Source organism: Phoca vitulina, unplaced genomic scaffold (assembly GCF_004348235.1).
Source record: "Phoca vitulina isolate PV1807 unplaced genomic scaffold, GSC_HSeal_1.0 scaffold21, whole genome shotgun sequence".
NCBI classification, from domain to species: Eukaryota; Metazoa; Chordata; class Mammalia; order Carnivora; family Phocidae; genus Phoca; species Phoca vitulina.
In genome coordinates, this window is record NW_022589724.1 from 23,161,391 (window position 1) to 23,175,486 (window position 14,096).

The 14,096-nt window shown below is 61.6% G+C and overlaps 1 protein-coding gene across 1 annotated transcript in view; it reads right to left on the minus strand.

Moving 5' to 3' along the window:
* Positions 1 to 8,267, minus strand: part of NR5A1 (nuclear receptor subfamily 5 group A member 1) — a 19,733-nt gene extending 11,466 nt beyond the window's left edge. The window contains exons 1-3 of the mRNA XM_032418838.1: positions 8,166 to 8,267; positions 7,879 to 8,020; positions 5,262 to 5,887 (exon numbers count right to left, since the gene is read on the minus strand). Coding sequence (XP_032274729.1) covers positions 5,262 to 5,887; positions 7,879 to 8,020; positions 8,166 to 8,267 — 870 coding nt within the window. The remainder of the gene's footprint in view (positions 1 to 5,261; positions 5,888 to 7,878; positions 8,021 to 8,165) is intronic.
* Positions 8,268 to 14,096: the final 5,829 nt, after the last annotated feature.

Genomic DNA, 14,096 nt, shown 5'->3' on the forward strand with positions numbered 1-14,096 from the left:
GGACCTGTCTCCCCCCTCCTCCCCTTGCTTCCCCCCTCCCCTGGGGGCAGCCTGGGGCCCATCCTCAGGCCCACGGAGGGCAGGGCGAGAACAAGCGTAGGAGAGCCAGTGAGCAGCCAAACACAGTCAGGCTTCCTTCAGCCTCACCTGCCCACTCTTTCCCCGGCCCACGGTGGCTGAGAACAAGAGGGAGGGCCTGTCTCTGTCCTGCTCTGAGTCCCCAGCCCCCCATCTTCCCTTGCTCACCTCATGCCTTTCTCTCCTGGTAGAAAGTGCTTCCTAGAGCCCAGCTCCTGTCAGAGCAAGAAGCCCAGCTGGGGCCCTAGGCTCAGCCACAGCTAGCCCTGGATTGGAGGGGCCAGGAGAGATTAAGGCCCGGGCAAGGCTGAATCACAGAGACATCTCTCCTATCTCTCCTCAGGAAGTGGCCAATCCCTGAAGAACCACGGGCAGGAGGCCTCCCTACCAGTTTCCGAGGAGGGAGGCAAGGCTCCATGAGCACCTGCGACCGGGCCCACTCGCAGCACACCCGCCCCGGCCTCCTCACCCTGTCCTATCAACATTCTGCCCATGTTACAGATAAGGAGACAGAGGCTTGCCTAAGGTAACCAGAGGCCCCTGATAGGGCCAGGCTGCTGGAGGTCCCCAGGAAGTCCCAAGGCCCGAGTAGAAGGTGCCTACCGAGAGTCGATGGCCTACCCTGGGCGACCCAGATGGAGGCAGGGCGGGAGGGAGGATGTGCGGGGCTGGGCTCTGTCCACCCCCCATCGGGGCCCTTGGGCCTGGCTTGAAGGAACAGGGGGGTGGGGAGGTGGAAGAGTGAGAGATAAGGGGGAGAATTAGGAGATAAGCAGGCTGAGCTTCGGGCAGAAAGCAAGAGGGGTCACAGTGACCCGGCTGGCCAAGCCCTGGGTGCAGCAGACTCTGTACCCAGACCTCAGACCCCAGGAGTGGGGGCAGCCCTGCCCACGGGGCTGATAGGGGCGGCAGGGCAGAGAGATGCAATATTGGCTAAGCCCTGGTGCCCTGTGCCCTCTGTTTGAGTCCCCACTCAGCCAAATATCCTCCTCCGCCCTGATTTTCTGTTCTGAGAAACTGGAAAAATAAATCCTCCCTCTTTTGGTTAGAGAAGACATATGAGCACAGGGGTGTCCGTTGTGAAAGGCTCTGTGGGCCCATGGTGGACTGTCCTGCAGATGCTGCCCCAGCTGAGGTTCCCATCTACCCCCAGCTGAACGGACTCTTCACTTGCTCTTCCTCTAGATGGACAGATGGACACATAAAGACACCAAACTCCAAAACACTGCCCACACAGATGAGAGCGCGTGCACACACACACACACACACACACACACACCTCTTTTTATTTCAAAGAAAACCAGAAGGCCCTAGCTGCCAGCCCTCTCCACAGGAAAGCAGGTGGCTAAGAGGCTCACTTAACCAAAGAGGGTGGTTTTCACCCTCCTTAGCTTTCTCCTGAAGCAAAGGTTCCTCCTCTGCCCTCGGACCTCCCTGGCACCCGGGGAACAAGGACATGTGCCATCCTGGCCCTGGGGTCCCTTGCCGGCCTGGCCTGTCTGCCCAGCCACCAGCCGCCCACCCCTCCTGCCGGTCTGCCATCAATCTCCCCAGAGCCTTGACACTTTGCAGCCTGCCCTGGAGAAGGGGTATTTATGGGTGCTGGGCTGACCTCCCTCCCAGCAGGACCCCCCTCCGGAGCCCCCTGGGGTCTGATCCGTCTGGCAGCCGAAGGCCAGCGGGCTCTGTAATTCTCCGGGAGCTGACATGCCACGGGCCGGCCGCGGCGCTCTCCCGGCCGAGTGGTCGGCAGGCCATCGTTTGTCAGCCCGGGACTGACAGAGTTACTGCTGTTTAAATGAAACCATATATCTGAGCAGTTCAATCTGTTGCCAGTCGGGGGCCTCCGAGCTGGATGTTGAGGGTGAAGTGATGTCAAGATGGGTCATTAGGCACTCTTGGCCCTCACCTCCCCCTCCCTGATTCCTATCTGGTGTCCTCCCGGCCTGTCCTTCCTGGGAACTGTCCAGGGAGGCTGACTGCCTGGGCCGACACACTGCCCTCCACCGAGCAGAGCCGGAGCGGGGACAGGGGTCTCTGCCACCACGCTGCTCCACAGTTGGTTTCTAAGCCCAGGGCAAGGTGGCCGCGCAGCTTCTCCCAGAGCCCCGGTGCCCAGAGGAGCATGCGGACGGCCTATGCATTCTCAGCCCTCCCGGCCTGGCCCGAGTACCTCCTGCAAGTAGAGATTACAGGGGACAGCAGTGGAGGGGACAGGAAGGAAAGGAGCTACCCTGCAGCCTCCCAAGCGCTCCTGTGTGCTGTGCCCTGTGCGGGACTCCCGGCCCCTCCAGGCTCACTAAACCCTCGCCCCAGGTGCGGGCACGCATTGTGGGCTGATGTCATGTCAACCCCCCGCATTTTATAGACGAGGAAACCGCGGCGCAGAGGAGCAGTCCCTTGCCCACAGTCACTCCCGTGGTAGGTGGCAGAGCTGATGGAGCCGGAACTTGAACACACGCTTCTCCGACCCTGGCCTTTGTTATTAACTTCTCTGTCACTGTCAACTCCAACACACCGCGATTGGGTGAGATGAAAAACAGAGACAGAGGGACATCTAAGCCGGTAGAGAGAATGGAGGAGGAGAACCCCAAGAGGGCACCCAGGCTCACAGCATCTCTGGCAGCTCAGCAAAGACCCCAGGCCTGGCCCTCAGCGGTGAGATGTCATCAGCATCACAGGGGGCTGAGTGGCCTCTAGGGAAAGTTCAGGCTCTGTGGTAGGAGCCTTCCCTGCCCCAGGATGGGGTGGCCCCCCACCAGCCCTGGATCCTGGTCCAAGCTCTGCTTCTGACCCTGCCAACCTCTCTGGACACAGAAGACCACCTGAAACTCCCTGACACATGACACCTTTTCACATTTCTAGGCCTTTCCCTCTGCTGTCCCCCCTTCCTGGAATGTCCTTAACCTTCTCAGACTGCTTTCTGGAAAGGCAGAGATCAAAGAAACCCCTGATTTCCTTAGATAGAGCCATTTGCGCTGCTGCTGGGCCCCACTGGCCCCCTTCCATCGCTCCCAGAGCCCTGGGCGGCCTGCATTGGCCTCATCTGTGTGCTGTCTGTCTCCTCCAATAGCCTGGCTGCCTCCTGGGTCCAATTCATTCCAAGGTCCCCACTGCCCAGCCTAAGTGCCCCACTCTCAGAGCTAGAGAGCTCCCCACTCTGTCTCCCAAGATGTATTCTGCCTGGAGGCTGGGGGGGAGGGGGTTGGTGAATGGTCACCCAGAAGGGAGAACAGAGTCACTCAGCACCATTCCCGTTTTTCTGCTTCCCCACCTCTGGCTTTGCAAACAGACACCAGCCAGGGCTTGCCGGACCAGTAGGAAAGAAGTTCCACATGGCTGATGAGGAGGCCCTCTAAGGGCTGGGCTGGTACTTATCTGCAAGGCTCCTTTACAGAGGATGGTGATCATGGTTCATATTCCTGGGCTCGAATCAGAGATTCTGGGAAGGGGAAGCAGGAAGGTTTGGACCACAGAGAAGCCAGAAGCAGGAAAAAACACTCAGCAAAGCTGGGACAAAAGCACTTCCCATCCTGCGTGAAAAACCCCAAGAGACTAGGAAGGCAGCCAGAGGAAGTGCCCTGCCCCTGGATCCAGGGTTCTGGAAAGCCAGGAATGCTCTGCTCCTCCTCCCCTCCACACTGGGAGCTCATGGGAAGTGTGGAGGGGAAGCTGGCAACCAACCCAAGGGTCCTGGGATCCTCATCCCCAACCAGGGCCTCCAGCCAGGAGTGAAAGGCAGATGGGATTGTTCAAGGCCCTGCCTCTCATCTCATCCATGAGGTTGGCCTAGAGAGGGGGCATGGGTGAGAAGTCCCACCCTGCGGCAGATACAGGGCACATCCCCAGAGCCCCCATCGTCGAAGCAGGAATCATCATCACCAACTCTTGACTCCCAGGGTAACCCAGGCCCCAGCCCCATGATGCCTCAAGGGCTCGCAGCGCCCACCTTCTATCTTACCCCGCCCGTGCCCAGCCCAGGCAGGCAGTGCCCCCGGCCCATCCGGCCATATGCCCCTGGAGGAAGCCCAGGCGTCAGCGCTGACAATGCTGCCCAAGGCTGCAGTGGCCCCGGCAGGGAGGGCAGCAGGCCCTGCTGTTTACATCCAGCCCCGGAACAGCCAGGGAGGCCGGCCGGGGAAAGCCAAACAGTGACCAGCCTGGACTAAAGAGGGGTCTGTGCCCAGGCCAACGAGGAGGGCTGGGCCAGGCCTGGGCTCAAGGGGCCTCAGAGGTTGGCAGAGCACCCCGTTCACAGGGAGCCAGGGCACCAGAGGGGCAGATCCCAGGCCTTGGGCCCTTCAAACCGCCAGGCAGGAGGGCTGGGAAGTTCTTCCCTATCTGGCCTCAGTTTCCCCTGTGGCTTTCTTGCTTACTTTAGCTGCAGGTACTTCAATCCAGGGGAAGGGAAGCCTTGCAAAAGAGGAAGACTGGCTCCTTTGGGAAGATCAGTGACAGGCCCCACAATCCCCCACCTAGTCCCCGCTGCACACACAGACACATGGACACACACACACACACGAGACCAACCATCATGCACAAGAGATGCAGGGACAGCAGGACCTTTCACCTTAGCTGGGAAGGAGGACGTCCACAAGCATTCCAAACACTGAGACACTAAGACCCCCACCTATGACATTTGAGGCTGGCAGGGATTGGTGGCCTCTCCAAATGGGAGGACAGGATCAGTTGTGTCCTCTTCTCAACACCGGGCTGGGGCAGCCAGAGACAGCCTCCAAAAGACTCAGCTAGTCCTCTGGGGGAGCTCAGGGTCTCAGAGGAAGAGAGATAAATGCCTACGGAGACCCTGACCAGATGAGAAAGGAGTAGAGACCTAGAGGGCTGGAGAAACAGAGACGCAGAGAGAGAGCACACCAGGGAGAGAGGGACAAGAGAAAGAGGCAGAGGCGGAGATAAAGAAGCACAGTCTGTGACAAATAGAGGCTCAAGAAACAGAGAAGAAAAGAGAGCAGGAGGGGTGAGGGAGAGGGAGCGAGGGGCAAGGAAGGCTGTGATGGCCCAGAAACACTCCTCAGTGTCCCCAGCAAGGCCTCCCTGTGCCCCGATGCTGCCTGCAGCCTGTGGGCAGGACAGCTCCATCCAAGGGCTAACTGGGACTGAGGCTTGGGAGCCAAGAGGACACCCCAGACCCAGCGGCCAGCCAGGCGGGAGGACGGACTCACCTCCAGCTCCTTGAAGACCATGCACCTGCGTGCCCAGTCCACGATGGAGATGAAGGTCTGGTCAGCCATCCTGCACAGGAGGCTGAAGGGCGCAGGCTGGTCAGGGCGGCCTTTGGCTGGCTCCTGCAGGCAGCCCACAATGCGTGCCCGCACCTGGTCCGCATCTGGCTCCAGCTGCAGCAGCTGCAGGATGAGCTCGGGCACACCAGGCCCTCCGGAGAAGGGCTCTGGGTAGCCATAGGGTGGCCCAGGCTGCGGGGGACTGGCATAGGGCTCTGGGTACTCAGACTTGATGGCACGGCCAGAGAAGGTGGGATAGAGGTAGCCGGCCAGTGGCCCGTGGGTGCTGGGCACGGCCATGGGCAGTGCTGGAGCCCCAAAGTCGCCCAGTGGCCCAGCAGCTGGACCAGAGGCCAGGCCCTTGGGCTCAGGCACGTGCAGGCCAGGGGACAGCATGTAGTCCGGAGGCGGAGGGGGTGGGGGAGGCACCCCCATTGGGGGGCCTGTCTCCAGCTTAAAGCCATTGGCTCGAATCTGTGCCTTCTTCTGCTGCTTCAGGGCACGGTCTCGTTTGTACATGGGCCCAAACTTGTTCCGGCCACCCCGCATTCGGTCAGCACGCACAGCTGCGGGCAGAAGCAGAGGGTCAGTCCCAGCCCCCCCAAGCCACCTGCCATAAAGCCACACTCACAGATCTTTCCCAAACTGTGTCACTTCCCCCACTCAGTACCTTTTTATGGCTCCCACTGCCCACAGATGAAGTCAGTCTCCTTAGCCTGGCATTCAAGGCCCTGTTTACCTCCTAGATCACCCTTGACAAGAGCCCATGTTCTTTCCACGCCACCTTATCTCCCTGCTCCTCCGCTTGGCACGTCTCCTTCTTCCTCCACCCCGCCTTTGATATTCTTTCTGCCTCAAACCCTTTCCTTTTCTCATGCCTGCCAAACACCCAGCCCTAGGGTCACCACCTCCAGAAGTGTTCCTGGATTCATCTAGGCAGAATCCACTGTCCTTGCCCCAGATGTCCTGCCTCTTGTCCACTCTCATCCTGCTGAGTGGTATCATGCCATGTGACCCAGGCTGAGAGTTTCTGGGGACTCAGCAACGGGTTCAGGTGCCTAGTACAAGGCCGAGCAGGGAGATGGTGGCAGGAAGCAGGCCCTCGTCACAGCCTTGCTCACAGCATCCAGCCCAGTCCCCGGTGTCCAGATGCTTCTTGACTCACTGCCCGACTCTGTCGAACCCCTACTGCAAAATGACTCGGGCTTTCCCCAGTGCCTTCAAATATGAAGCGGAGTTTAGGGCTGGCCCGGGTTCCGAGCTGGGAGAAGGGACCTCCCTGGCCGACCAGATGTCCCTCTGCCTGGCCAAGAATGTGTCACCAGCCAGACCCAACAGGTGCATCTCTGCAGCTGCAGTGTGGCCCCAGCCCCTGCTCAGACAGGACCCCACCCTGAGCTCTAGGAGAAGGGAGAGAGCAGGAGGGAGAGGGTGGTGCCCAGGAGGGGAGGCGTCCTGGAGGTCCGTTCAGCCGGTCTTCCTGCTGTAGGCGTGGAGAGCCCAGCTCTGCTCCCTCCGCTCCATCACTTGTGACAACTAGCTCCCCTGGCCGGGAAGGACCTGGAGCTGGGGAGATGGGGACATTCCCCTCTCATCTAGGAGTCCTTCCTCTAGGTGGCAGGACTTGGGGTCAGCGGCTCCCAGAGCCACTAGGGGCCTTCTGCACTGTTTAAAACTTTAGCCAACAGCTGCGTGCTCGGCGCACAGCCCGGCTGGGGCCAGCAGGGTGGAAGCCTACGAATGTCCACCCTCAGAAAGTTTGAGGTTTTCCTCCCCTCTGGGCTGAGAGGTGGGAGGAGGGGGGTGGGAAGGCGGGGATGGGCCTGGGTCCTCTGGGACCAATTGTCCCCCCTTCCCTCGCCCTCTCAGGGCCCTCCCAAGAACATGTTGGAAGGACTTTCACCCACCAAGCGAACGACCTGAGCGAACTTTTGGATGGCCAAACAGATGGGTGGGCTGGATGAATGACAGCTGTGATGATGGACAGATAATAACATAAACAATGATAATAATGGCAGTTCCTATGTGCTAGGGTTTCACACAATTCCCTCACACTGACTCAAGGAGGAAGACACTACTGTTAGGTCCACTTTTCAGATGGGGAATCCGCCGCTCAGGAGGTTAAGGAAATGGCCCAGGGTCAATCAGCCTGTGCCTGGTGGCACTGGGACTTGAACTCTGTCTCGAAAAGGTATTAAACGCCCTGGCCCCTGCGGATGTTGGGCGTCAGCGGGGGTGTTGTAGGTCTCCTTGCAGAGGGAGGAGGTCTGCCCGGTGCAGCACACCCTCTCGGAGGCTGGAGAGAGGGTCATCTCCCTGGTGTTCACTTTCGGACCCAAGCCCACTGAGCCTGCCCGCATCCCCTCACCAGGCGGAGCCACTCCTCACCCCTCACCCCGCAGAGATCCGGCCCTCCCGTCACGTGAGGGGCCAACAGGCGGCTCCAGAAACTTGAGGAAGGCCGCGGGAGCCCTCCTCTCACCCCTTCCACCCCCCCGCACCCCCGAGCCCCGCTGTCAGGGGTCAGCGGTGGGAGGCCGCCGCGCCGCGCGCCCACCTTCCAGGCGCATCCCCACCGTCAGGCACTTCTGGAAGCGGCAGAAGGGACAGCGCTTGCGCTGCGTCTTGTCGATCTTGCAGCTCTGGCTCTCGGTGCACGTGTAGTGCTTGTTGTTCTGCACCGTGCGCTTGAAGAAGCCCTAGGGGAGAGCAGAGTCAGCGCGGGAGGCGGCCAGGCCCCGCGTCCCTGTCCCCGGGCCCGACAGGGCTTGTCCCCGCGCCGCGGCCACTCGCCCGCCCTCCGAGAGCCTAGCCCGGCCGGCCCGCCGCCCGCCCCGCGCTCACCTTGCAGCTCTCGCATGTGAGCAGCCCGTAGTGGTAGCCGGACACCTTGTCCCCGCACACGGGGCACAGCTCATCCAGGTCCTCGTCGTACGAATAGTCCATGCCCGCGGCGTCCACCTGCGGACGGAGGAGAGGGTCACGGCGGGCGGGACGCGACCGGCAGCGCGGCAGACCCGGGGCCCGCGGGGTCGGCGCCCCCACGGCGCTGCCCGCCCACCGTTACCGCGCCCTGGGCGAGGCCGCCCGTTGCAGGTCACCCATTCGAGCGCCCTGAGCAGCCCGCACTGGGATGCGGCCCGCGCGGCCCGCGCCTCGGCCTTTACCGCCCCTGTCCCGTCGCTCCTGCTCCGCGCGCCCCCCGCCCCCTCTCCCGGGGGCTCCGCGGGCGAGGTCTGCGTCGCGCCCGATCTGGGACCCTCGGTTCGGTGCGCTCGGATCCGGATTCGTTCGTCTGAGAACAAAACCCCGATTCTGAGAAAACGAGATGGGCTCCGCCGCGGGGGAGACACCGGCGAACGCGGCCAGAGTGGGGCCCTGAGTGTTCTGGGGATCGGACAGGGACGAGGGGGACAGAGACAGAGTCTGGGGGAGACAGAGAGATGGGCCGAGCGAGAGCGAGAGATACCGACCGACGCTGCCTACGGAGCGAGTGCCCTGGGGCGACAGAGACAACGAAAATCCGAGACTGACAGAGACACACTGATGCGGGCAGAGAAAACCCGGGGGAGACGAGACAGACAGAGAGACACGGAGATGGAGAACGAAAGAGAGAGAGATCAGAGACACCGAGAGGCAGAGGCCCAAGAGAAACCCTGAGAAAGGCAGACGCAGAGCCAGAGACACAGCGGTAGACGAGAGACAGCCCGAGACACGGAGAGGAGAGAAGCCCGGGAGAGAAGAAGGCAGAGAGCGGGGACAGAGACACTGAGGGAGAACCTGGAGAGACGGAGGCGCCCAGCGAGGGGCCGGGGCCAGGAAGACGCGCGGAAAGCGGCCGGACGCGGGCGCCCGGGCTCCGAGGCGTGGCCCCCGCAGGGTCGGACGCCGCCGGGGGCTCCCGCCGGGAGAGGCGGAGAACGACGGCGCCCCGGACCGAGAGCCCGAAAGCGCCGAGCCGCCGGGGCCCCCGGGCTGGGAGAGACAAAGCCCGCGGCAGCGACGGCAACGGGAGGCGCGGCCCGTGCCACCGAGACCGAGACGTCGGGCGGAGGGAGGGCGCAGCGGAGACGCGGGTGTGGAGTCGCAGGCCGGGCGCGAGGCGCAGAGACCTCGGGCGGAGACCCCGCGGGCTCCGCGGGGCCGAGCCCGAGGCGGGGGGGAGCGACCTCGGGCGGAGAGTCGAAGTCCCGAGGAGGGAAGCGCGCAGAGCCGGGGCCCAGGAAGCGAGAAGGGGCGCGACGGCGGCCGCGGCCCGCCCGGCGCCCACCTGGAGGCTCCTGCGAGCAGCAGCGCCCCGCGTCCCGCCGGCGCGGAGCCCCGCACCTCCCGGCCGCGCCGCCGCCGGCGATGAGCCGCACCCGGGCGCAGCGCCGCCTGCCCGCGATGACTGCCGATCGGGCCGGGGGCGGGGAGGCGGGGGCGCGGGGCCTCGGAGCCTCCCCCACCCAGACTCCCCCCCCCCCGCCGTGTCCAGGGCCGCACCGAGGCGCACCTGGGACCCGGGCCCCTCCGCCGCCAATGCGCGCTGCGCGAACCCGCCTCGCCGGGGCCAGGGGCCGGCCCCTCTATATCAGCGCGTGCGGTATCCGGGGGCGGAGGCCCGGCCCGCGCCCTCCCCCGCCACCCAGCCTGGCTAGCGCCTTTACCCTCACCCTCTCGGCCCCCCATTCCCAGCCCGGGCGCCTCGGAATCCGGGCAGGTGCTGGGCGCCTGGGAGCCTCAAGCCACCCAGGAGGCGAGCCCCTGTTTGCTCATCCAGCTTAGTCGTGGCAAGGGCCACGCTGGGGGCGCTGGTCGTTTTGCAGCGTGGAAGTGGGTAAGGGCGAACGTGGGGGTCCATGGCCAAGGCACGGGTTCAAGGCTAGAAACCAGGTTCGCGCCCTGACCCTGCCATATTTCCTCACTGGAGAAGCAAATCTAGACACACACACACACACACACACACACACACACACACACACACACACACGTCCTCAGTTTGCTTATCTGCGAAGCGGTAATGATGACTGGACTTCCTTAAGGGTGGGCATGCGGGTGAACCCAAGAGGTGTTGGCAAAACGCACGCCTTAGCACTGCGGAAGCGACCAGTAGTACCCAGCTGGGCGACCTGGGGCAAACCCTTTCTCCGCCGTAGGCCTCAGTTTGCTTGGCCGGAAATGGGAATCCTCCGAGGTCTGGCGAGGACCTGAAGCCACCGAGGGCGCGGGAGCTAGGAGAACAGAGGGACCCCCTTCCCCCTTCCCGTTCTGAGCCCTTCCCCGGGCTGGGGGAGGGGGTAGGGAGCGTCCGGCATCCCCGGGACAAAGGGGTTGCCCGGGCTGGGCTACGCTGAGCAATTGCTCTGGGTGGGGAAAGGCTACCCGGTCACTCTCATTTTTCAGATGAAGAAAATTGAGACCAGAGAAAGGCGCTTGCTCTCGTCTTGCCCCCGCCCCCCTCCGCGGAGAAGAGTATTGAGATCAGCAAGGCCAAAAAGCCGCGATCTTCAAGCTGGGGGTGGAAAAACCACAGTTTGGCACCCGCAGCGACGCAACCGACCGATCTGAAGGCTCTGGCCCTTGGCCTCGGCCAACTTCGTCTGGGCCCCCGACCAGAGCCTCCCCCGACCCGAGCCTCCCCCGCCACCCGGCTTGGGTTGGAGTTGGCACCTTGGTCCTGCGAGCCGAGGCTGGAGACCCCGCGCAGACCATTCCTCCTATCTTTCACCCCGCGGAAGAAAGGGCGGAATAGGCAGCCGACTTGCTGTGCAAGCTCAGCAGGGTCACTTTGCTTCTCTGAGCCTCAGTTTCTCCGCATGTAAAATGGAAAAGTTCGGCCCTGCAGAAGGGGTTCTGCAGTTTCCGTGAGATGCCGTGGATGAATCTTGGTGAGAAAGGGGAGAGAGCCGAACCTGAGCTTAGCTGCAGACTCCCCACATGGGACCCCTGAGAAACACTAGCGTCTGCGGAGCTGGAGGTGAGGAGCTGGGGCCTCTGAACAACTCTCCGTCGGGGAGGGGCCCTCAGAAAGTGGAAAACAAGAGGGGTACCACCTCTGTAGGGGAGCGAAGGGGATTGAGGGGGAGGGCTGGAGTCTCCTGGACATTGCTGAGGAAAACTCAGGCAAAGTAAGCACGAGTCTCAGCTGGGGACCCAGGTGGTCTAGGGGGCTGGGCCCAGAGCCCGTTCTCCCCTTCTCTCTCCACCTCTAGCTCCTTTTTCTCCAGAGGCTACACTACCAGGCTGGGAGCCCTGAGGTTGACCCAGGCTCCATTGCACCCACCCTCATCCACGTACCCAGGGAAGGAAACATCGATCTGGACCAGCCACGGAACGAGAACTGACAGACGGACATTGAAGACAGACACACAAATCCATACAAATCCACGGAGACAACACAGAACCACAAGCAGGGAGACCCAGAGACCCAAAGACAGACCCAGGGACCATGGACACATTCACGGACTGCTAGGCTTGGGCCAACACAGCCCTATGAACGCTCGGCCACTAGTAGACAGAGGGACACCGCAGACCCCCATGGGGCCTGTCCCCATAGGCCTAGCTCCTCCCATCAGCTGCCCAGGGAAGAAGAGGGGGTAGCATGATGGGAGGGCAGGTCCGGGGCAATCTCTGGCCCCTTCCCTGCCCAGAGCAGCGGGCATCAGTCCCTCAGCCGAGCAGGCAGTGGCCGGCGCAGGCCGCAGGGAGGCACTGAGGCGGGAGGCTGGCCATTAGAGGCCTGGGCCCAGGCCCTCACTTACGGAGCGGAAGGAGAGCTCTCACGCCGGATGAGGGTGGACAGTGGGCACCAGGGGTCCGAGGGAAGGCTCCGGCAGCCCAGGTGGGGCAGTGGTGACCGTGGGCACACAGGAACTCCTTCACGCCACGGCGGGCGGCAGGCGGACAGTAGGCTGGCCCTGTCCGTCCGTCCTCCTCCTCCCCGCCCTGGGGGGGGGCCACCGGAGGCGCAATTGGTCTCTGCCCCCACGTGACTCTGCAGGCCTCTCTCCTTCTTTGTTGGTGTTTCTCTTCATTTAGGCCTATTTTTTTCTTCTCCTAAAAGAAAAAAAAAATACCCCTATCTATCTGGGGGCCGCGGTGGGGGTGGAGGCCAAGGCACTCTGGAGGCCTTGGCCAGCTGGATGTTCCAGGCCGCTGTGGGAGCCCAGAGGCAGGGACCCCATGTAGGCGGTTAGGCAGCCCCGCTTGTTAGTGACTGGGTGGGAGTGGGGCCTGATTTATGGGCGGCTCCCCCACCAGGCCTGCAGCCTGGCCTCTCTCCCCTTGGATGGCTACCTCCCTGGGGCCTGGCCCGGCGGGGTCCGGCCTGGCCCAGACATGGGAGTGGAGTCAGGTCGGGCTGGAGCAGAGGCAGGGGCATGGATGACTTGACCAGGTGGCTCTGCTGCTTTGGCTTGATCTTTTTACTCTTCCAGAAGGTGAAGAGAGGAAGAAGGGAATGGAAGGCAAGCAGGTGAGCTGACCGAACACCTCCCGTGTGCATTCCACGTTGGCTGCTCTGAATGTCACCATCTGCTGGGGGCTGCTGATACTCCCAGTGGATAGCTGGGAAAGTTGAGGCTGGTCTGAGACTGCCTCCAGGGCCAGGTGGTCGCCTATGGTGGTCGCAGGTTGGGCCAAGTGGGTAGCTAGGCCAGGATAGGGCAGGGCAGAGGGCAGGGGGTTTTGTCTAGAAGGCCGGGCCTCCCCACACAGCCAGGGATGTTCCTGTCCAACCTCCAGGCCCAGACTGGTCCTGAACTGTCCTGGTTCCATAGGGCCCCAATTGTTCTGTTTTGCACCCCTCTGCTGCATGACACCCTCTTTTGTGCACTCCTTCCTTCATCTCCATTTCCTGAGTGCACACTAGATGCCAGGCACTGGTCCGGGCACTGGGGAAAAGGGAAGAAAAAGGAAGAAGTTTCTGTCCTTCTGTCCTATAGGCATGGGTCCTGGGGGTTGGGGAGGGACACAGGGGGCCATGGGGCAATCACTGTTGAGAACCCTCCCCACACTCCTTCATTTGAGGAAACAGGCCCATCGTACAACATCTCACTTATCTGGCTTGGGAGGAGAGGGATTTTCTGGATAACTGAAGTCGACTATATTTAAAACCTAGAGTGTCTTCCTCATTGTGCCACTTAACACATTTTTTAAAAAAAGATTTCTTTATTTTAGAGAGAGTTTATTTTTATTTTTATTTTTATTTTTTTTAAAGATTTATTTATTTATTTATTTGAGAGAGAATGAGAGACAGAGAGCATGAGAGGGAGGAGGGTCAGAGGGAGAAGCAGACTCCCCGCTGAGCAGGGAGCCCGATGCGGGACTCGATCCCGGGACTCCAGGATCATGACCTGAGCCGAAGGCAGTCGCTTAACCAACTGAGCCACCCAGGCGCCCCTAGAGAGAGTTTAGAGAGAGAGAGAGTGCAGGGGGAGGGGCAGAGGGAGAGGAAGAGAAGCAGACTCCCTGCTGAGCACGGAGCCCCTTGCCAGGCTCCGTCTCACGACCCTGAGATCATGACCTGAGCCGAAATCAAGAGTTGGTCGCTCAACTGACTGAGCCACCCAGGCGTCCCCAACACATTTTTTTATTGTGAAAATACATACGAGACAAAAATCTCATTGACAGTCATAAGTAACTGATTCTATGGATTAAATACACAGTAGTGTCCCCTTATCCGTGGTTTTGCTTTCCACTGTTTCAGTTACCTGTGATCAACCGGGGTCAGGGAGTAGATGATCTTCTTTGTGACGTGTTCTTAGAAGGTCAGCACGAAGCAGCCTCACGCTA